Here is a 23,203-nt window from a genome sequence, read left to right on the forward strand (position 1 = left end):
TTCAAGGGTTTTAGTGAAGTCTGTGTAGCGTGGCACTCCAGGAACGAGAGTGAGTGAGTGTTTGTGTGCTGCTCGCTTGGAATCCCCGTCCCCCAGCTCCTGCCTTCCCACCTCTATCAGAATGACAGGGTTGAGGGTGTTCTTCTGCCTCTGGTTTTACTTGTATTTTAAAGTAGGACTGCATTAGCAGATCGGTTAACAAAAGTCTTGGTTTTGATACAAATGTTGATAGAAATTTTTGATAACAAGTTAGCTAGCATTTGGTCCATCTTTTGCTAAAGTAGAATTACTAAGGAATAACAGCAGAGCTGCGGGGAGGAGACATCACCAAACCATGCATTCTTTTTTTGTTTAGTTTCTGAATATACAATAAAAAGGCTTACGTAGAGACTATTTTGCTTATTACATATGTAAATAAGATACTGCATGTAAATCTGATTGCATGTGTTAGGAGTCCTGTGTTGAATCAGTGAGAAGGAGAAAGTATGGAACAGACATTTGACAAGACATTATACTAAAATGCTGTTTTCCATGTTGTTATCAGTTCTCGAAAGTCTCCGCGATACAGACAAAAGTGTTTTAACAACCCTTTTAAAAGTAACTCTCTCTATATTTTGCTTCATAGTTTATTTTTTCTTCCTCAGGTTGAATGCACATTTTGAAGTGAATCTTGATTGCTCAGTCTCTCGAGCAGAAATGTACTCTGAATACCTCTCCACCTGTAGTAAATTAGCTCGAGGTGGAATCCTAACATCAACTGGATTTTATAAATGTCTGCGGTAAGACAAAAATTCGTGCAGCAACAAAGAAGCAATTGTATGTGCTCAGTACTAACCTGTAGCTTTAGATTTTTTTTGAGAAAAGATCTACTGAATTGAGTTAGAAAGACATCCAGTTTTGAAATTTTAGTTGAAACAAATGTTTAGAGTTTAAATTTGTTTCATTCTATTTCAGGATCTTTGATAGGGTTCCTTTTCTGCTTGTAGTCCTTTTAATTCTTTCTGAAGTAGTTTCTGGAGGTTTTACTTAACTCATATGAGATCTTGGCCAACCATCTGATGGACCTGTTAGTTCTCAGTGATGAATACTCAGATACTATTGGAGAATCCTGCTATATTGCAAAGATGCAGCCATAAGCGCAGTTACTCTGTGCACAAGATCGGTTAATTTAAACAAAAGTATTGTAAGAGGATTGATTTATTGTGTTTATTAACTTAGATTTATGTTGTGTTTGGCAGAACTGTCTTTCCAAATCATACAGTGAAGAGAGTAGAAGATCCAAGTAACAACGGTCAAGCACACATACATGTGGTAGGAGTGAAAAGAAGAGCTATACCACTTCCCATTCAGATGTACTATCAGCAGCAGCCAACTTCGTCTACCCCAGTTGTCCGGGTTGATTCAATTCCTGATGTGTCTTCGTCTCCTTCGCCAGCAGGTTTTTAATTAATTAAATACCAAATGTTTTGCACTGATTCTTAAATGACAATGAAAGACAAACATTTTTGAAAATAGTTTGGAACTGTTGCAAGTCAGGGCCACTGGTTTTATTTAGTAGTGTTAGTATTGCGTATGTACTTGCATGCCATTTCAATACTCGATGTATAAGCCATAAACTTGTCAGTCAGCAGAGAAGCCGTTGCTGCTGCATCATTAATTCAGGTGCAGTATAGCTAAGAAGAGAAACAGCTTCTTATAAAAGTCAAGCTTTGAATTTTAAAAAAATTGTTATGTTAATGTGGTTTTTGAAATAATATTTGCTTCCAAACTTTTACTGCGTTTATTTCAACAGGAATTCCACATGGGCTACCGGGCGTAGGAAGTCACTATCAGAGGACCCCTATTAACCAGTCTTCAACTTTGACAGCAACACAGATGTCTTTTCCAATTCAAGGTGTTCATACTGTGGCACAGACTGTTTCCAGAATTCCGCAAAATCCTGCTGTTCATACACAGCAGCAACAAAATGCTCCAATGACTGTTATACAGAATAAAGGTCCAATATCCTGTGAAGTAGTGAAGGCCACAGTAATACAGAGCTCTGTTCCCCAGTCTGCAGTTCCTGTTACTATTGCTGTAGGAGGAGCACCACAAGCTTCTAATCAAAATCACAGCACTACAGGACAACAGCCGTCTGTCACTGTTGTTGGTTCTCAGACATTGCTTCACCACCAACCTGTAATTCAGCAACAGTCTCCACTGCATGCAGTGGTACCAGGACAGATACCTTCAGGCACTCCTGTTACGGTAATTCAGCAAGCTGTACCTCAGGGTCATATATTTGGCAGAGTACAAAACATACCAGCATGCAGTTCAGCAGTCTCACAGGGTCAGCAGCTAATCAGCACATCATCGCAGCCTGGGCAGACGTCATCTCAGCAGTCCTCTGCTGGTAACCAGCAACAAGATACAGTCATCATAGCGCCACAGCAGTACGTCACCACCTCTGCATCTAACATTGTTTCTGCCACCACAGTTCAGAATTTCCAAGTAGCAGCTGGGCAGGTGGTTACAATCGCAGGTGTCCAAAACCCGCCAACATCCAGAGTGGGGTTTCAGAATATCGCACCAAAGCCTCTGCCATCTCATCAAGGTCCACCTGCCGTGGTACAGCAGCCAATGCAGCCACAGCAGCAGCCTCCGCCACCATCCCAGCAAAGCGTAGTGATCGTAAGCCAGCCAGCTCAGCAAGGACAACCGTATGCACCAGCCATCCATCAAATAGTGCTTGCTAACCCAGCTTCTCTTCCCGCTGGTCAGACTGTCCAGTTGGCTGGACAGCCAAGCATTACTCCGTCTTCGTCACCATCCCCAGGTCCCGTTACAAATAATCAAGTCCCTGCAGTTATGTCATCTTCATCCACCACTCCTCAGTCGCAAGGACCCCCTCCTACTGTCAGCCAGATGCTTTCTGTAAAGAGGCAGCAGCAGCAGCAGCAACACTCACCAGCATCATCGCAGCAGCAGGTACAGGTACAACAACCGATACAAATGCAAGTTCAGTCACAGCAAGCTAATACAGGAGTTGGCCAGCCTAACTCTGGTGAGTCTAGTCTGATAAAACAACTGCTTCTTCCAAAAAGAGGCCCCTCGACTCCAGGGGGGAAGCTTATACTCCCAGCTCCGCAGATTCCTCCACCTAACAATGCAAGAGCTCCTAGCCCGCAGGTGGTTTATCAGATGTCTAATAACCAGGCACCAGGTTTTGGAGTTCAAGGACAGTCTCCAGCTCAGCAGCTGCTAGTTGGACAGCAAAATGTTCAGCTGGTCCCAGGTTCAATCCAGCCCCAAGGGGCGGTACAAACAGTACCCATTTCTAATTTACAGATATTGCCAGGTCAGTTGATCTCAAACAGCCCAGCAACTATTTTCCAAGGGTCTGCTGGCAGCCAGGTTACGATAACAGTTGTGCCAAATACGAGTTTTGCTACTGCAACTGTGAGTCAGGGAAATGCAACGCAAATCATTGCTCCAGCAGTAATTGCAGTGAGTGGAGCACAGACAGGAGTTGGGCTTCAGGTGCAGACGCTTCCAGCTACTCAAGCACCTTCAGCTGGACAATCACCGTGTACTGCTGCTCCCCCGTTCAAAGGTGATAAAATAATTTGCCAAAAGGAGGAAGAAGCAAAGGAAGCAACAGGTTTACACATTCACGAACGTAAAATTGAAGTTATGGAGAATCCTTCCTGCCGAAGAGGAGCTGCAAACACCAGCAATGGGGATGCAAAAGAAAATGAAATGCAGGTGGGAAGTCTTTTAAATGGGAGAAAGTATAGTGACTCCAGTCTACCTCCTTCTAACTCAGGGAAAACTCAGAATGAGGCCAATCAGTGCTCACAAATAAGTAATGGGCCGTCATTAGAAATGGGTGAGAACGGAGCTCCCGGAAAGCAGAACTTTGAACAAACGGACACACAGGAAATTAAAAGTGATTTGAAGAAGCCCCTAGTTAATGGAATCTGTGATTTTGATAAAGGAGATGATTCTCATTTGAGCAAAAACATTCCAAATCACAAAACTTCCAATCATGTAGGAAATGGTGAGATATCTTCAGTGGAACAACAAGGGAATTTGGATGCCACGCAGCAAGATACTGCCAAAGGTGATCAAGGGGAAAGGATTTCTAATGGGCCTGTATTAACTTTGAGTAGTTCACCTGTTGTAAGCGGTACACAGGAGGCTGCGAAACTGTTAACCCAGCAACTTAGTGGTACCAACACTGATTTACCTAATGGACCTCTAGCTTCAAGTTTGAATTCAGATGTGCCTCAGCAACGCCCAAGTGTAGTTGTCTCACCACAATCTACAGCCTCTGTTATACAGGGGCACCAAATCATAGCAGTTCCACACTCAGGACCTAGAGTGTCCCAGTCTACCCTGTCATCCGAAGTTCGGTCTACTAATGGCACAGCAGAATGCAAAACTGCAAAGAGGCCAGCAGAGGATAATGACAGGGAAACTGTTCCAGGAATTCCAAATAAAGTAGGAGTTAGAATTGTTACAATCAGTGACCCCAACAATGCTGGCTGCAGCGCAACTATGGTTGCTGTGCCAGCTGGAGCGGATCCAAGCACTGTAGCGAAAGTAGCAATAGAAAGTGCTGTTCAACAAAAGCAGCAGCATCCAACCACGTATATTCAAAGCATGGTCACACAGGTATGTTGCAGTGTTCTTTTTCTGTTTATTCCAACTGTCATTCTGACTAATGCTGTGAAATAATGTGGGTGAAAGTGTAAACTCGGTCGATGTGTCTTGCATGGTATTTAGAATAGTCAGAAAATTACGGTTTCTGTTCTTTTACGGACTAGAGTGCTAACAGTTTGCATACTTCTTCGATGTCAGTAACAGTAGTGGAATTAAAATAGTTTGTAGCTTGATAATACACAGTAAGGCAAGAACTTCTGCTCAGTGAATGCTCCCTTAAAGGATTAACTGTTCTGAAAACAACAACGATTTGTTCTATAGTCCTGTAAAAATGTCACAATTGTTCTGCGTTGTATTCTTCATCTTTCTTGCTTCTGGGAGGGGTGAATATGTCTTCTGTGCAAGTTAATCACCACAACTGCTTCTGGCTTGCTGAAATGAGTTGAAGTTCTTACCTTTACAGGTGGTCTTGAAAGGCTTGCTTCAGATGTTCACTACAGTCATGGAAAGTATTCTTTTGTAAATCTGCTGAAATATTTATGCTTGTTTATTGCAAATATTTGTAATGTTTATTGATACACTAAGCATTGTCTGTTTTTTTCCTGTTTGACAAACTTTGACAAGGGCTTTTTATGTTGTTGTAATGGGTTTCCCCCCCCATCAACTTTTTTTTAATCATTACTCTCTAACACTTCACTAGACATGAGGCATGGCCATCAGTTGTGTGAGCATTAACAAGTACAGTTAATCATGTTCAAGACTGTTTCAGTCTGTAGAATGCGTTTTAGCTTTGTACATGGATAGAAAATCTCTCTCAACAAAACGTGAAGCAAAAAGAATAGAGCAGTAGATCTGACAGACCATGGAGAGGAGAAATGACATCGTGAGTGTATGTTGGTGCATTTTGACCTTGATTGGGAAAAGCCTTTTATTCCTTATCTTTTTTTGTTTGGTTGGTTGAGCTTTTATTTATTTTGGTAGCAGGTGTAGACCTTATGGGCTTAAACAGAGCTGGAACTCGAAATTTAACAAGTGATGGCTAGTGCTACTGCTCTTTCTGTGTCAAGTTAGGTTTCTGTTGAAAGCTCTTTTGACTTCCCTTCGTGTCGTCGTTGGAAGTCAGGACCAGCTGTTAATAAGTTTTCTTTCTTTTTCTTTCTTTTCTGCTGTAGCTGCCACACCACACAGAGTTATGTTTGTAAAATGTCTTTAAACTCACATGTAGGTTTTATCAGAGAGATCTTAGTTTTTCTAATATGTTATTTATCTTTGTTCTTACTAGAAATGAACTGACCAAAATGAAGGTGTCTTTTGGCGGCATAGGGGCAATGAACTGGGTTTTTGTTAGTGTGGATGAAAAAAAGCAAGCTATGCCTTGCTTTTTACTGTGGGTGTCTTTAGCTGTTACGCAGTTTGAATTTCTGTTACAGCTTTGCTAAGTAGTTGGCTGCAATAGAAGATGGTATGGCTGTGTCTCTGGAATGGAATAAATACTCTCTGTGGTTGTTTATTCCCTGGACATGTGGCTGACAAGAATTTTTAGTTGTGTCTCAAACAACTGTCAGATTTTAAGATTTTTGAGAAGAGGGAAGTCAATACAGTTAACTATTTAATTGGTATTGGATTAGATGTTCTGTCATGACAATGGAGAAAAAAGGAGAATGTTTTCTGTGCTGGCAGTTTCTTCTTTACACTGTCACTAATATCACTATCATTAATAGTTCCTGCATTTTCCATTACCTGTACTAACAGAAATGCTGCCAGCTGGGTATGTACGGATCAAAACAACTTGGTGTAATGTCTGCTTCTGTGGAAGCTGGCTCATAGGATGTCCTTGCTTGCTTCCATGTTACAGGAATGTGGGAGTAAAGGAGTTTATTAGTTTTGACCTTGGTGAACAACGTAATTTGTTAGCTAATTGCCTTAACCATTACACATGGCTATGTATGAGTCATGTCTATCACGATAGGGCTGAGTACTGACTTGGAATAGAACACACTTTAGAGTACTCTGTTCAGATACAGTGAGCGTCACAGTTTGGCTGAAGACTTTTAAGGAACTTTGCCACTCCTTTAACATTAATGTGGCAGACTGCAAACAGTACCAAAAGCATGCTGGCCAGCTTTTTTGGGGGTTTTTTGGGTTTTTTTTTGTCCCCTCAAAGTTGCTGAGTGGCTGGAATAGCCATTATTTTGCTGGAAAAGCAGATGTTGAGTATTTCTGGTATTAATTCTGCTTTTAGGAGTACCTTGAAGACATGCAGCAATACTAATATGTAGCCAAATGTCCATTAACGCGGTTTGAGATTTAATGATGACTTCTTTTGAGGTTAGGCCCTGTATAATCTCCTATTTTCTCCCTCCTGTTTTGGCAGTCTTCCTTGTATGACAAGCAGCTCTCCTGTCCCTTTTTGAAAGGAGGGAGGAGAGTATTGCTTATGCAACTACAGCAGGACTAGTTGTCCTGAGCTGCAGAGAGAGGGGGACGATGCTTGACTTGAAGATAAGGAAGGGCAAACAAATAGGGGAGAAAGGGAACAGCAACATGAAAACTAAGGAAAGCAAGAAAAAGAGTGAAATAATCCTTAAGGGACTGTAAAAGTTAAGAGAAGATCTGTTTCGTTACATGAATGGTAGTTTGAAATGTGCTGGTAATATATGCCTGGGGGGAAATGATGATTTAAATGGCCCACTAAAATATTGGAAATTACATACCTGCTGCTTATGGGACAGCCCATGTAGTGCTATTGAAATCCAGTTAGACAAGTACAGGTATCTTCTGTGCATAACCTGTGATCATGCCATGTTAATTGTACACCTCAGCAGAACTAATTGAAAAAGAACTACGTAGATACTGACTTGAGAGATTTTTATTTTTTGTGTTTTTGTAATTTTAATTAAAAATTGGGTATATGGGTTATGTCAGAAGAGGAACACAGGATACAGTGTTGCAATTTTTTCCTTACCTTCATCTGTATTCTGTCAGCTCATGAAATGTAGTCTGAGAGGAGACAGAACTGGAACTTTGCTTCCTTGGCTTCCTTTTCTTTTGTTTTGGTGTTCCTGGATTCTTGCTTTCCTGGGGCATTGTGCAGGACCAGTGGACGAAAAAGAAATGAGCAATTACCTACCTGTGCACTTTCTTTTCCACTTTTTCTGATGCCTCTTCAAATGCCTCCTAAACATCTGTTGAACATAACCGTGTTGGTTTGTACAAATGGTTGTGTTTTGAAGGACCGCTCTGATACCACGCCAAGTTCCTCAGAGTGAGCAAATCTGACTTAAATTGCCTTATCTGACTTTTAAAGTAATCACTTCCCTGCTCATCACTGTCATCCCCTCATAAACCATGCACACCCATTTCTCTTAAGGCCACCCACTTGAAGCTTGTGTGGAAATTTAGGTGGCAAAAGCCGTGTGAGTATTGCCTGAACTATTTGCTCCTGCTCTGCTGATGGGGAAGCAGAGAATTAGCATGCACCAGAAAGCAGGTGTGCAGCTCCAGGAGCTGTAATTCATTCCTGGCTCCAGAGTAAATGAGTTTCCCAGCTGGAAGTACTGAAATACAGAATCTCTGTGCTTTTATTGCTCTTCATTTGTGAAGCACACTGTTGCAAAGAGACTTAAATGTCACTAATCTAACCAGAAAAGAACATTTATTCTAGTCCTTACCTGTTCACCTGACCTCTTCCTCACACTCAAATGTTGCTATATTCATTTTCAGCTTACAGATTACCTTCTTACACATGTTCATTATTGTGAGGAAGCTAAACAAAATTTTGTAATACCAAACCGTAAATCCTATGATGCTTTAAAAATATTTTTACTAATAATTAACCATTTATTGTGGAGTTAATTGTGTTTACTGTGGGTGTGCACATACTAATGGTGGGAGAAGAAAATGCAGCCTGATGCTTTTAAACTGCACATGGCTCTGTGTGTCACCAGGACCCCATCACACCGGGACACTGTGTTCTCTTGCTGGTGCCACAGTGGGCTTTTTAAATAAAATGGGCAGGTGTCATGCTGAAATAGGGTTATCCATTAACACACAAAGGGAACAGTACCATTGGGTTTGTGTTACAGAGGTGAAGGCCATTTCTGGCCCTGAGCCGTTGGGTTTCTTACTCCTAACACATGGGGAGCTCGTGTGCATGAAAATAAATTTCTATGTTCTGTAAACAGTCCAAGTCAGCAGAAAGCTTTGAGCTTTACTCTGTTTTCACAACTATGATGGACTTCCCAATCTTAAGTCACCCAGTCTAGAGAGAAAATCCCCCGCCTATTAAAAGCAAGGCTGTAGGATCTGTTTCTGTTCCTTAAGGAGACTGCTCAGGCATGAAGGGTTTGTACTGGGAGTTTGATTTCTTGAAGAACCTGGGATCATCAGGAGGAGGAAGTTTAGTAAAATCTTTATGCCATGGGAAGATTTTTTCAGTGTTACTTCTCCCAGAAGTACTTCATTAGGAAAAATTAAATCTCTGTCGTGATTTTGTATGGTAAAGAAAGAAGTGGTTTTACAAAATCATTGCATATCAATACTGTAAACTAAGTAGCACATAGAGAGTATTTTGAGGTACATTTCTCGAAAACAGGAGTTTCATTTCTGAAAAACAAGGACTACACCTAACTTTAGTGATGTCCTGTGTATCATGCATTGCTAAATCGATACATGAAAATAGAGGAGGGAGAAAAACCAAAAATGAGCAGTATTTACGGTCCCTTGAACGAAGAGGAAAGCTTTGACATGTTTTGAGTATAGAACTTGTGTTTCTAAAATAAAACCTAGGAAAACAAAGGTAACTTTATCTGTCAATTTTAAAATGTAATCGGCACAGAGAATAGACAAGCAATAAATTTCACTTTAAAATGCATGGAAGTTTTAACCACCTAATGCTGCAAGTTTGAGTGAAACTGCTGTAGTTTACAGTACATCGGTGATAAGAGAATTCTAAACAACAACTACAGTTCTTTTACACATTTCTTTTCAATTTACCAGCTTTATTTTTCCTCACTGAAAAAAAAAGGATAGAAAGAAATTGGAGGGGAAATAGAATTTTAACTTTTTGTCCTGGAAATTTGTTTACCTTCCTGTGCTCTTTCATTTCCAGCATGTAACATTTTGTGTTGTACATCTCAAATCTCCCTGTTTAAAATAAACAATTTTTAATGAGATGGTGGTAAAACCTTTGAATACCACTAGGAGGGCTTGCCAGAACAACCCTTGAGAAAATTCATCATTCTGGATTAATTGCAGGGTTTGCTTAGAGTGGAATAAATAATGCGTGAACCACACATTGAATGATGAGAATTAAATGAAATACTGAATTAATTCAGTACGCTCACTCTCTGTTCAGCACATTAAATGAACCAGCAGTTTTATAGGGGCAAAAGTCACATAAAGGCCACCGTAATGCACTGGTATCAGGAGGCCAAGTGAAGACTGAACCAAGCTGTACTGCGGACACTGTTTTGCTTTCAGCTTCACTTTAAAATGCCTTGTTCAAGGGACGTTGATCCTAAAAGACTCCACTTGTGTTTACCTTCTGCTAAAGGCTACATTGTGATTATGCAGTCTGTAAAATAGCTTAGGGGTATTTACATGAAGAAAATCATTGCTGAATTAAAAATAGTTTGTAGTTACGACTAATGGGCTCGAGTGCTTTCTCACAGCTTCTCACAGACACTGTAGCTGTGGTGTGTTCAGGAGGCTTGCTGATTTTTGCCATATTTTTATCAAGATTTATGCTTGGATGTGGGAGGCATTTTGGTTTTGAAGAGGCTTTTTTGCTGTCCTTTTGGTTGTGTTACTGTGTCGTATGATCTGCGATGGTTATTAACTCCTTGCCTTGTAACTGCTGTCCACAACATCGATAGAGAGCAGCAGAAAAACACTTCAGATCAACCTGCATGTGAGATGGTAGAAGTTGCACTTTGTTGTTTCTTTCCTTACAGTTGAGGTCTAAAGCTGTTCAGGATCAGAGCTGTGAAGATGTAAGCAGAGTACTGTGTGCACCATTTTCCAGTATTCTGAAATGCAGACTTGAAACTAGGTGGTTTTGGTCTCTTTAAGAGAGCATTAGATTCCTTTTCTAACAGTAGGGAAGAAAAGGATGTGAAGTCCTCGTTCCTAAATAATGTTCAAAAGCCTCATGTTTTTTATTGTCATCATCTGTATTAATATTTTGCTGGTCAGAGCCTTTCAGATTAAAAAAAATAATAATAAAAAAAAAGGGAGAGAAACAGTATCCTGACGTAAACCCTGTTCCAAAATGGGGAAGTCCAGCATTCAGTGTGTATTATTCAGAAAAATAAACACAATTGACATGTTTTGGCTTTGGTTTTCTCTTCTTATAGGTTACTTTTAAGATAACTTTTGTTCGCTGTTAAAGTGAGTGTCTTGTGCTATTGCAGGGGAGCAAGGGGAACGTCTCTTTCCTTTCTGAAATGTTTATATTTCACTGTATACAAGTTGTATGGCGTGTTCAGGCATTCTGGGCATGTGGTATGCTGTATAAAGGTACATGGGCTGGCTGGTTTTACAAGAGCTGGAAGAATTGTATCATTTGCCTAGCTTTATAGACAAAATGGTATGTTATTGTTTGAGCCTACGGGTCTTTGATAGTGTCTCTTCAGCACTGTTCAATTTACCTTTCCTTCCACAGTTTGTAACACAGGCTGACATGCACTAATGTGGCACATAAAACCATTTCATCAAAGAAAATAAAGCAGTTTTAGGTGTATCAGTGCTCATTTTACTTCTTTCAGCAACATTTTCTCCTGCATTTACATAGGAAAGCAAAACCTACTCCCTGTGCTGATGATACTGCAGCCCCTTGAGTCCGCACGCTTCTTTCTTGAACAAATAAAGCCTTTGCGAAATAATGCTGACCTTTGCTCCACTATTGCCCTTGAGAAACTCCTTTGCGCTCATAATTCTGTATTTGAATTTGGACTGGCGTAAGGTTTAGTAATTTGAATATTAGAAACTTTTGCATAACTACTACAGTGTAAAAGATGTATGTTCTTCATGTAACTATGTGTATTAGTGCTTATGCGTAGTAGTATTAAAATCTGAAAACTTGTGGTTGATTAAAGTGTAAATCAAAATCTCTCTGAACAAAAAGGAAACTGCATGTCAAGCCTTGAAATCAGCCCTGTTCTAAACAGTGTTTTAACTTTTTTTCTGCAGAGCACACCTGCAACGTCGATACCACCAGTACAAGTACAGGGCCAGCAGATCAATTTGCAGCCTCCTTCGTACACTGCAGCCAGTCAGCACGCAGAGCAAATGAAAAAACCTGGACAGAACTTCATGTGTCTCTGGCAATCTTGTAAAAAGTAAATGGCTCCTTTGTTTAACTGCCTTTTTCTAGTATGTAACAGATGCTTGTGTATAGGAGGTGATTCTACACATTCTGTCCGTTCTGTTTCCTTAAGTTACTTTATGCGTTGACCGTGGGGAAAAGAAAAAGTGAAGTGTTGAGGAACCTGAAGCTGAGCTGGGGGAGTGCAGGACGTTTAACTGCACTCAGTTATACTGCAGAGCATAAATGAGCATTATGTGGCTTTCTTTTCATGTGTTGGTTCTTCAGTAATAAATAAAATACTGTCATGTAGTTAAGTTTAAAAAAAATAATCCTAGCTCAGAGGCCTGTTCTTTGTATTGCAAATACAAAAATAGTTACTGTACTCCAGTTACAAATCATGTCTTGACATTTTCTTGTGTTTCCAGTTTTGCAAGAGCAGGGTGTTGCACTTCTATATCCTGGTCAAAGTCTTATTTAGATTATGACTAATTTGAGTAATTATTATACCATTTGTGTGCCACAGGACTCTGTTGTCATGAAAGGAAAACAAAAAGGAACTTAGCCTTAAGACTAGATAGTAACAATTAGACTGTTTTTATTTGTTGTTTTTGTCCTTAGAGAGGAGTGAGCTAGCAGACTTTTGGATGTAGGCTTATAAAACCGTGATACTACCCTTGTTATCAGGATGCGTATCTTGACAGTGATTTTTAAAATTGCGTAGGTTTAGTTTTCAGTGAAGGGTACAGATTGGTGAAACACCGGTAGCTGTCAAACAGCCACTTTGAAAACAGTGAGAGGAATTGCATAACGTAGAGCGTGGGCATGAAAAAGGGTGAGATGCTTCATTGTTGTGGGGCAAGAGAAAGGGAGCATCAAGATGAGCTGATTTGACAGACAGCTGCTGGGTAGGCATTCAGAAAGTTGGGGTGAAATGATAGAGAAGTTTGAATCTTTGGAACTGATGGGGAAAATGAGGCATTTGAACAGAATTAGAGGAATACTGAAGGACAGTTAATCTGTAGACCTCTGAAGCTGTAATTTCTGTTTCTCTCTTTCCTTACAAACATAATTCAGAGATCATTAAGTCAGTGCAAGACGTGCAGGTTTTAGATGAGACTCCTGACTGGTACCATAGAGATCTACCACTTTTAGAGTAATTGCCCTGTTTTCATCTTAAAAGTGTTTCTTGTTTCATTAGTAGGTGACACTTCACTATGTAAGAAATACATGTAAGGCTTTACTTAGTTTTTACTCTACTCCTTTACTACTAATAAATATAACCATAGAGCCGTGCTCTACTGGCTGCACAATAGATGCATAAACACTGCAAGAGTGGGTTGTACTGAGGTGGGAATGAAAAGCTGGGGAGGTTTCTTAGCAGAAGCCTTGCCGGTTTATACCATCTTGAAGAGTTTGCTGAGCTACAGTTTTGAAGCATAAGTTACTCACCAACTTTCTTCTATGTCTGAAGTTACGAAGGATGAGTTGTGGTGAGTTGAGGTGACATCTAACCATGGAATGAGCTGATGTCACATGTGAACTACGATGTGCAGACAAATTTGGGGGCAGGAGGGGGACTGATACAATTATGATTACCTTACGTTGTCAGTCTTTTTGTAAGTCTGTCTTAAAATATTATTCCAGTAAACTTTCCTGAGATTTAAGTTAAGGCCTACGAGGCCCGTATTTTACAAGTTGATCTCTACGTCTTATTTCAGAGATAGCGTATTACTTCTCTTGCTTTAGTTTCTCCTGTCATTACTTCCTGTACTGTTTTTTGTTCATGGTTAAGTTTCATTACTTTCCGAGATTTTGCACTGATAGATGGTAATCCATGTGACACACAGCTCTTACGCTGTCTTTTATTTTTAAAGTATCTATTTCAGCCCCAGCCTAAAAACAGTTCAGAGAAACACTACACTCGGCATTAGAGAGAACCAGAATGTTAAGTTAGTGTCTTCCTCAAATGTATAGTTTGTTCGTATTTCTTCAACAACCTGGCTAAAAACAGGAGTATCAAATCTCCTGTAGGCTTCCTGCTTCTAACAGATGTAAAGAAAAATCTGGAATTACCACCTGTTATTGTGTTTTATTTATAGCTCTCAATCTTAGCTGTTCGTATTGAGTTGTTTAAGCAGGATACAAGAAGATTCTTTTGGCTGGTTCATTTGTCTGCTCTGTTAACTTTACATCCACTGCTTGGTTCCATTCATGATTGCTTGGCAGTTTTTTCCCCTAGGTATTAAGCAGGCAGGTTCATTGTATGAATAGAACAGAGTTGCTTTTGTGCTGCTCACAATTAACTGGAAATATATGTCAGGAGACAAAATTTGATAGTCATTTACACCTGTTTCTCTGCATATGTTCTTTAGTTTAAACTAAAAACATATTAAGATTAAGTTTCCCTTCCAGGATGTATTGCAGAAGGCAGTGATGGCCTTCAAACTGTGTTATTGAGAATCAGGACAAATACAAATAAATGCAATGGCATGTTCTTTTCCTACCTGACTGGGCTGCTGCAGTCAGCAACGTTCCACTGCTGTGGGTGAGCATTCTGCTGCTTTAAGAACTGAATTAGGAAACATTACACCAGGCTTTTGAAATAAAATGCAGCAGATTTAGCAGTGCCTGAAGACCACAGCCAGATCAGGCCCAGTTATGCAGATTGTGGTAACGATCAGCCTCTGGCAGAGGTATTCGGGTTTAGTGTCTGTAAGTGAAGTAGAGCTCTGAAGGGTGTCAGCCAGCACACTGCTTTGCATTGAGGATGTAACATGAAGTAGGTGTTTTCCTTTGAAGTTCAGCTGTCTGCAAGTAGTGTCCAATTGTATTCAGCTTAATTTAAAAGCTGCTATGTTGTTTTGCAGGTAGGCATGAGATGTCTGCTCTTGAACTGCTTTGGGTTTAGAAAGTAAATTGGAAATGCTAGTGAATCTCCACTGCCTGTCAAGCCAGCTATTACTTTAATGTTCTGTTCAGCAGCTGAACAGAATGATGGAGAAATTAAATGGGAAACAAGAGTCTAGTCTCAACTGACCATGTTCTCAGTACTTAAGGGACTTTTTTATTACTATGTTTAGGTGTTTCTTTAAGGAAAAATAGTTTTTATCCGCAAAATGGTAGTAAGTTTGTATCTCCTTACATCAGTGATTGACGTGTAACACTGAATGTAGTATAGAGGGAATGAACCAACATAGCTGAAATAGCTTTATTTTTCTTAAAGCCTTGCCATGTTGAAGATGTTTCAAACTACATTTTGGGTTTCACAGATGCCATGAAATTTGTTTCGTCCATGCCAGAAACTATTCATAAATAGGTTTGTGCCAGGCTTAAGTTTACATACTGACTTTCCCTTTTATAGTGGAAAGACCTTTTTCTGTCCTCTGGAGCATCAGCTTTTGCTGTTGAGCCAATGTAGGTGCCAGACATTTTATTTTCATTTCCTACTGTGGGCTGTCTGGACCAACAGCAAGATGCAGGTATTTTTCCTTCCCAGCTTCCCTTCAGTAGGAGCTGAGGGGCATAGAAAAGATGAATGCTTTTAAAGAAAGTAGTAGTTATTGCCTATGCAGCAGGTAATCGCTGCATTACAGGTGGTTATTGCAGTAGGATTCAGTTTGTAACTAAGACTTGTGTCTGGGTGAAAGCAGCTTTTTGACACCTTTATAGGATTCAGGTAACAGGATCTGTGCACTTAGGCCTAGGTATCGACATATGTTTGCATATGGACAATATTGAAGTGAGCAGTCGGATGTGGAAGAAGGTAGCTGGATCAGAGCACTCTCTGATCTGCTGCTCATGTGCTGGGAGCTCTGACTTGGGACTTTTCTATGAATGACTGCTGTAGGTTTTAAGATGTGGCTTCATCCTTGGCTGCTTTCTGTGAGTCTCTACTGGAGAACATCTGCCTCTTGGCACTGCTCAGCTCGGAGAGTTCAGCCAAACATGTGAACACAAATACTTGTTAGCTGGAACTAAAATACCGGATGTGAACTGGAGTGGCTGAGGTGGGTGCTTGTGTCTCCTCTTTGGTAAGACCGCTGCACCCATAGCATCTGTCCAGCAAGTGTGTGACACAGTTGTAGTGAGGACCTCCAGCAGCAGCTCTTCTGTCCAAGCCTTAAGTGGGTGTTGATGAGCTGAGTCAGTTGTACTGAACTGAATTTCAAGCAGCCAAGTCTTTTGCTTATTTTGGCCATTTTTGCTCTGTTGAAGTAAGGGATGTAATTTGTTACACTTTAGATACTTTTTAAGGTGTATTTAGACTAAAAAAAACACACTTGGAGTCATTCACTACTTCCATTTAATATTGTTTGAAATGCAGTGGTTCTCCATCACTGTCTGATAGATGTTAAAATAACAGATCTTTTGTCTGTGTGACAACTTAAGCACACAAATGTAAGAACTGTTTAAGAACCATCGACTCAGCAGTATTTTGAGGTGGCATTTGAGTTGTAACTTTTCTACTACTTTGAAATGGAAGAAAGCTGTTACCGGTTTGAATGCGCTTACGGTGTGGCACACCCGTGCTTTCGCTGAACAGAGCATACAGAAAACACAAAATGTACTCTCTAGAGTACTGCAGGGTCAGGCTTAGGACAACTTTATCTTTTCTGTTGATGCAGAAGCACTTACTTTGCTGGAATACGTGATGTCCTGTGCCTTGGGGCTCTTGGCAGGCAAAGTGCTTAATCTGAGGTTTTAGAAAGTCATTTAAAATTGAGGTTTAAGTGAAGATGTTAAAAGGGTCACATAAGCGACATGTTTTTGACTTCTGTGTGCATCAGGAAATGACATGTAGCCGTCTTCCTGGTATTTAGAATTCGGGTGCTAAAAAGCACTAGTTTTAGATTGATCTCTTCTGGCATCAGTTTTGACAAGTGTGAGGTATTGAGAGCAAATAGGATGAATGGTGTGCATCTCTCTAAGCTAAAGTTTAAATAAGGTCTAAGTGTGATTGCCAGGAAAGAAGGAAAACAGGAAAAGGAATACATGAAACCCAACTTTTTTAGCTGATTATTACTGCTTGTTTATAGTTTATTATTGCTTATATTGCAGAGGATGAATCTGTTGGAATTACCATGCACTAATTCTTTGTTAAAGTGTAAAGAGAAATATAAAAGCATTATATTTTGATCAGATTTGGCAAAATCATTGCCATGTGTTGGGAGCTTACTGGTTATACATGTACATGCTTTTCCTTTAAAAATTCTACGACTTTTCATTTATCAACACGTCTCATTTCAGAAAATAAAGATGTTTAGCCTGTATAGGTTTATACTTCTGGTATTTGCACTTTAACAGGAACGGAACACTTAAATTCCCCTCCCCCTCTTTTTGCAGGTGGTTTCAGACACCATCACAAGTTTTCTATCACGCAGCAACTGAACATGGAGGAAAAGACGTGTACCCAGGGCAGTGCTTATGGGAGGGATGTGAACCTTTCCAGCGGCAGAGGTTTTCCTTCATCACCCATTTACAGGTGCAGATTTTCTTTCACGTGTTACTTCTGAAAACAGTAGGAATTTCATGGTAAGTCTTCCCACACCTGTCTCACTGTCTTTTTCTCTTTTCCCAAACAGGATAAGCACTGTTCCAGAGATGCTTTGCTTGCAGGATTAAAGCAAGATGAACATGGACAAGCAGGAATTCAGAAGCCTTCTAATAAGTAAGAGACCTGAGCCTCATTAGCAATAGAGTACATAAGGGAATTAGAAATTATTGAAAAAATTTGTGTATTTGTAACTTGGCTTATCAGGTGAAACTGCGTATGTACAGTCTATAACAGTAATCAAATTTGTGGTCCGTTACAATAAGACAAAATGGGCAAGAGGGAATAGATTCTGATGGAGGAGATGTGGTTGCAGTTGACATAGTAAGAACAGTAACTCTTTAAGGTATACGGGGCAGTGCTCTGTGATGAACGTTGTTCTCAACGTATTCTCCTGATTTTTCCCAACTGGACAGCATTTTGTAACTGTTACTGTAACAGGAAACTGCTTGTAATTCAAATGAAAAGTTATTTATTGTGTACTGTTCAGCTGTTTCATACAGCTGAGATGGAAGCCTTGTAACTTGCTGTATTCCTTTCAGTTTTGTGGTCTAAATTTGGGCTGATTTGATCCAGGGACTCTAGCAATAAGCTTTCCTTTAACAAGCAAACAAGATAAATATGAACTCCTCCATGTCTTCTAATTTTGTGCTACTACCTGGAATCAGCTTTGGCTCTCCTCCTTCCCAAAATGATCTCAACAGTCTGGAATTAATATTGGAGAGCACAGCCCCATTGCTGTGAAGTTGTGGGGATGGTTGTGTTAATATTTGGGTTTTTCAGGGTTCAGTTACTTGTATAAGTGTATCAAGACTAGGTCTTTGTTAGTAACTACCTGGGATCTCTTTGTTGCAAGCTAAAGGTGTAATTACATTGTCCTGGGCAGACTTTTGCAGTCTGTTCTGTGGCTGGTTAAATTGCTACCAGACTGCTGGAGGCAGCAGAGAAAGCTGAATAAGAAAGCTGAGAAATTTGGTTTGGGAGTTCTTTTATTTCTTTGATATAAACAAACTTCTTAACACACACCTACGATTGCTTTATGGTGCCTTGTTTCATTACGTACATTCAGACCTCTGAAAACCACAAAATGAAGAATGATGGCAATGTAGTGTTAAATACTTGGGCTGATACCATCACTAGCATGATGTGATCTCAACTCTCCCTTTTAAACCATTCAGTCACACAGATAGCACACCCAGTAGCTCCTCGCAAGCTTCTTTAAAATTGGCACAGACGCTCATACGATGAAAAAGGTTCGTTTGTCCTCTTTCTAAGGCAGAATTCCCTAACTAGGTCAGATTCAGAAATTAGGAATTTGTATGTGTAACCAGTTCTCCCTGAAATACTGAGACTGCAGTATCACAAAATACTAAGGATGTGATTTCAGTATACAAGTTAAAATCAGAGCATTCCACAACTCAAAGGAGGATATTTTGACTCTCCTTGCCATCCCTTGTTCCTTCTCGTGGCTATCCACTGCTTACAGTGAGAGCTTTAGTGTCCGTCTGATTGCATGGTAAATCCATTCTGTTTTAAAAAAACTCATCAGTCAATACAGTGGGTTTGCCAGGTGAGTGGAAAACCCTTTCCTTACAGTTAGTTGAACACCACTGATAGTCCCTGAGACTGAACTTTTGTATGGAGCTGAGGCAGCTTAAAGAACCGGTGCTGAGATGAAGCACGTGCAAGCCATCACGTTTTAGGTATTAATTAGGCCAACTTTCTTCACTTCATCCTTCACCATTGAGTAAAACTGCACCTACCTTGGAGAGTGCAGATAGGGTGAGTGTTACTGGTGGTGGGAGTAAGATCTGTGGAACACTGCAACGAACAAGGGCCCGTTCCCCTGATCATCATTTCTGTCTGTCGTAACGTCAGACATACTTAAAAAGCCTGTAATAACTTTTGCTAGAACCAGGTAGGCAAAGTTAAGCTGCATTACAGAGTTGGCTGTATAGCTTAATTCTGTATTTATTTGCTTTTAAAGTTGTGTTATATTAACTCTTCCTTTTGTGATTTTCAGAGGTAGCTGAATATTACATTCTGGAAGGTCAGGTAGCGTTAGCAATTACTTCATGTTGACTGTAGCTTTCTGCATTTGAATCTTTCTGGATTCATGTTAATTTCTTTTCCTTGTTGCCACTGAAACAAAGGTGGTAGCATGAGGTACCAACATTATTCTTCATGCACTGTGGCAGTGGGGCAGGAGATAACTTTAAATGACAAGATGAATGGTATGGTATGAAGTTAAGTTGGTAAATAATAGAAGAAATTCAAGAAATCTAGATGTTTTCTTGAGAGAGAGACTTGCCCACAGACACAAATCAGTCCACTTGATGTCTCAGTAACTTTTTATCAACTTTTTTTTCCAAAATCAAAAAGAGAAGACAATCTTTTAATAACTTCCTGATTTATTGCAGTTGTCCCTTTTTCATTATTTCTAGAATCAAGGCAATAGTACTTCATCCTTCTGATAAATAATACAACAGCTGTTCAAGAGAGACATTTGGAACAGCCTCCATTGCTCAATCCTTGTTCTTCTCAATAAAAGGGAAACTAAAATAGTCCCGAAATTAAAAAATAAGATTGTAATTCCTTTACTGTGGTACTCTGCCTTCTATAAACCTGTGTCATTGCCCAGCAGTTTTGATTGCCCAGTCTTGATTCAGCCCCTGCCCTTTTCCCTTTACCTCATACAGGTTTTCAACCCCTTATTTCCATTTAGGAGAGGATGTCAGTGTGATTATAAGCTGAGTTTTTAGGAAGGCATCCGTCTGTTACTACTTCTTAATTTTCTGTTTTGTGGTTTCAAACCACTCATATGAACCCTTTTTCTAATTTTTAACAAGGTTTCGATGTTGCTCTGAATAGAGAATTCAATTTTGTTCTTATAATACTCACTTACAGTGAAAGATGCCTAAATAACACTCTTACAGGCTAACTTTCCTTTTAAAAAATGGAACATTTACATTTGATTTATGCTACCTTTTCAAGTAAGCACTACTGTGTATTTCTAGTATATTGAGATGTCCTAATGAGGTTCTACTAAGGTGTTAAAAGACTTCACAATAATACTGTTCAGTATATTGAAGCATGGTGATATTTTTCACCACAGATACTGCAGAACCTTGAGATGACATTATGACGCTTACTCATTAAGTGAAGTTGCATATTTAGACATTCTGAACTCTAATTGTATGAGTAGTTTCAAAGTTTTTCACGAAACTGAGCTTTTACTTCAGTGTTAATACTGAAAATGGAGAATTTGCTTCTGCTGTTTGTTATTTGTGCCAGCTTTATAAAATACCCTGCTTAATTCATTGATCTCAGTCTGAAACTGCAGTAGTAGGTAATTGGTTTTACAAATGTTTGATCTGATTTAACAATTAGATGTTTTATGTCTTAGCTCATTAACTTAAATCACTAACCGCAGTTAATAGGTATTGTACATTGTCTTAGCGTCTGATGGTCCTGATGAGCTGTGTCAAGTTTGAATGGGTACGTTTTAAGGACATTCTCTGGCCAAATCTCAGGTGACATTTGCATAGCTGCTATCACAGTTCCTGTTAAATCCTGGCTGATAGAACATTCCTTTAAATAGGTGCACTTCAGGAAGTGGCTGTGTCATTAGTACGATATATTACTTTTCCATCACAAGTGTCATGGGTGATGAGCAGTGCCTCTTCAAGGGGTTTTTTTAACGAAAAATAAAGCCCGTGACTTTTCCAAAGGCTTTGTGGTAAGGTTTATCTCTCTGGAAACAAAAGGCAGATCACACACCAGCACCAAATATTAATGTGTCTCTGTTCAGATATGTTAAAAAATGTCAAAATAAACTTTCAGAATTTATAATCTTCTAGAAAGTGGTGCAAAGCTTACTTTTACTAATTCTTCCTTTACCAATCTAGGCAGCCAGCTGCAGGGGCGCCTGCCTCTACTCCCAGAGCGCAGAAGGCCATTGTGAACCATCCGAGTGCTGCCCTGATGGCATTAAGGAGGGGATCAAGAAACCTTGTCTTCAGAGATTTCACAGTTAGTATTGTTTGACACAGGTATTGGATATTCATTGTTGCCTGCTGCTACGGGGCTTTTACATTTATTTTTCTCTGTACTTTTGTAGGATGAAAAAGAGGGACCAATAACTAAACACATCCGATTAACAGCTGCCTTAATATTAAAAAATATTGGTAAATATTCAGAATGTGGTCGCAGGTAAGCATCGTATGATTCTTCAATACCAGTGGGCAATGTTGTTTCTGTTCTTTTAAGTACCCAAAAGTAGGTAGGTTTTACCTGTCCTTTAAAAAACCAATCTTGAGAGTACCATTTCTCTCTCAGTTCTGCACTGTGCAGTTCCCCACACAGGTGTTCAGCATCAACTCACCTAAGACAGTATTTGTGATCCAGACTTTGGAAATGTGTCTGGTAAATCTGACAGGTTCACTTTTTGGAGACAGATGAGAGAAGCCTTTGCTGTGGGTCTGTCCCTTTGCTGTGGGTCTGTCTCTTTTCCTCCTGAAGGCAGTGCTGCATGACTCCAAAAATTAAATCTTCAATAGGCAACTTCCCATTGGCCATTCCCATTCCCTTTTGGTGCCACTTGAGAAAGGGGTGAACGAGCTTGTGAACATTTCTTACATGATGGAGTGACACACTATCTCTCTGTTGCTTTGACCTCCAAACTTGGGTTAACTCTAAAAAATGACTTGGTCAGCTTTCTTCTCACTTGTAGAAGATCCTTCAGTAAGTAAAGAGACCAATAGTGACTTGTGGTGCCAAGTAGGAAATGTTCTTTAAGATGCAGAAGGAGTAGTAGTTACTCACTGTGCCAGTAGTCACCACTCATGCTGCTGCTGTTTTTTCCACAAATACACAAGCTGAGTGTGTTCTTGGTTTTGTTTTGCATTGTTTTAGCCTCATAATAGCAGAAGTAATTATTTCTAGTAAGAATCTGTTATTTTTGCCTGCTCTTCGAAAACCTGTCAAAAGGGAGGAATTTCCTAGTTGTAAAAAACAGAGTTTTGACACTGGTTGTAGGACCCCTCCTGCTGTCTTCAGCTACCGAACTGGGAGCTGTAGTGAAGATGGTGACAAACTCTTCATGGAGAGCACACTTGAAAGGGATGAGGGAAAATGAGCAGAGGCTGCAACAAGGGAAATTCCAGTGAGATATTGTGAGAAAAAAATTCATCCCAGGAGTTGATTGGCCATGAGAACAAGCTCCACAGAGAGACTGTGCAGTCTCTGTCCTCTTGGATATTCCAAACCCAACTGGATGTAATTTTGAGCAATGTGATCCAGCTAAAGAGTTGGCCCTGCTTTGAGCAGGAGCTGTGAGCAGGAGCTGGACCACAACTTCCAGAGATTCCTTATAACCTGAATTATTCTGTGATTTCAGTGTCCTCAGGTTTAAGAAGTCTTTGAAGTATAATATTAATTATTTTTGTATGACTTTTCTAATGATTATTTCTGAATAATTCTTGTCTCTTTGTGTTAAAAACTTGCAAAAAGTTCCATTAAGTCAAACACAGAACAGGTTTTGCTATGAACTTTACCATTGGTAGCGTGCTTGAGTATTTTCCTCTGCCAGGTCCATGTGTGTGTTGTATACACGCTACAGAAATAGTGTTCCACATATTGCTAAGGTGTTTTTGGGATTTTCTGTGCTGTAGTGCACCCTTCTTCTGTACCGGTGTTGG

At 39.9% G+C, this 23,203-nt stretch overlaps 1 protein-coding gene across 1 annotated transcript in view; it reads left to right on the forward strand.

Moving 5' to 3' along the window:
* Positions 1 to 23,203, forward strand: part of ARID2 (AT rich interactive domain 2 (ARID, RFX-like)) — a gene marked incomplete at its 5' end in the record, with an annotated part of 98,708 nt that overhangs the window by 73,747 nt on the left and 1,758 nt on the right. The window contains 8 exons of the mRNA XM_010190637.1: positions 645 to 779; positions 1,239 to 1,438; positions 1,793 to 4,656; positions 11,836 to 11,984; positions 17,297 to 17,435; positions 17,536 to 17,621; positions 21,413 to 21,536; positions 21,625 to 21,716. Coding sequence (XP_010188939.1) covers positions 645 to 779; positions 1,239 to 1,438; positions 1,793 to 4,656; positions 11,836 to 11,984; positions 17,297 to 17,435; positions 17,536 to 17,621; positions 21,413 to 21,536; positions 21,625 to 21,716 — 3,789 coding nt within the window. The remainder of the gene's footprint in view (positions 1 to 644; positions 780 to 1,238; positions 1,439 to 1,792; positions 4,657 to 11,835; positions 11,985 to 17,296; positions 17,436 to 17,535; positions 17,622 to 21,412; positions 21,537 to 21,624; positions 21,717 to 23,203) is intronic.

This window comes from Mesitornis unicolor, unplaced genomic scaffold, assembly GCF_000695765.1.
Source record: "Mesitornis unicolor isolate BGI_N332 unplaced genomic scaffold, ASM69576v1 scaffold23900, whole genome shotgun sequence".
NCBI classification, from domain to species: Eukaryota; Metazoa; Chordata; class Aves; order Mesitornithiformes; family Mesitornithidae; genus Mesitornis; species Mesitornis unicolor.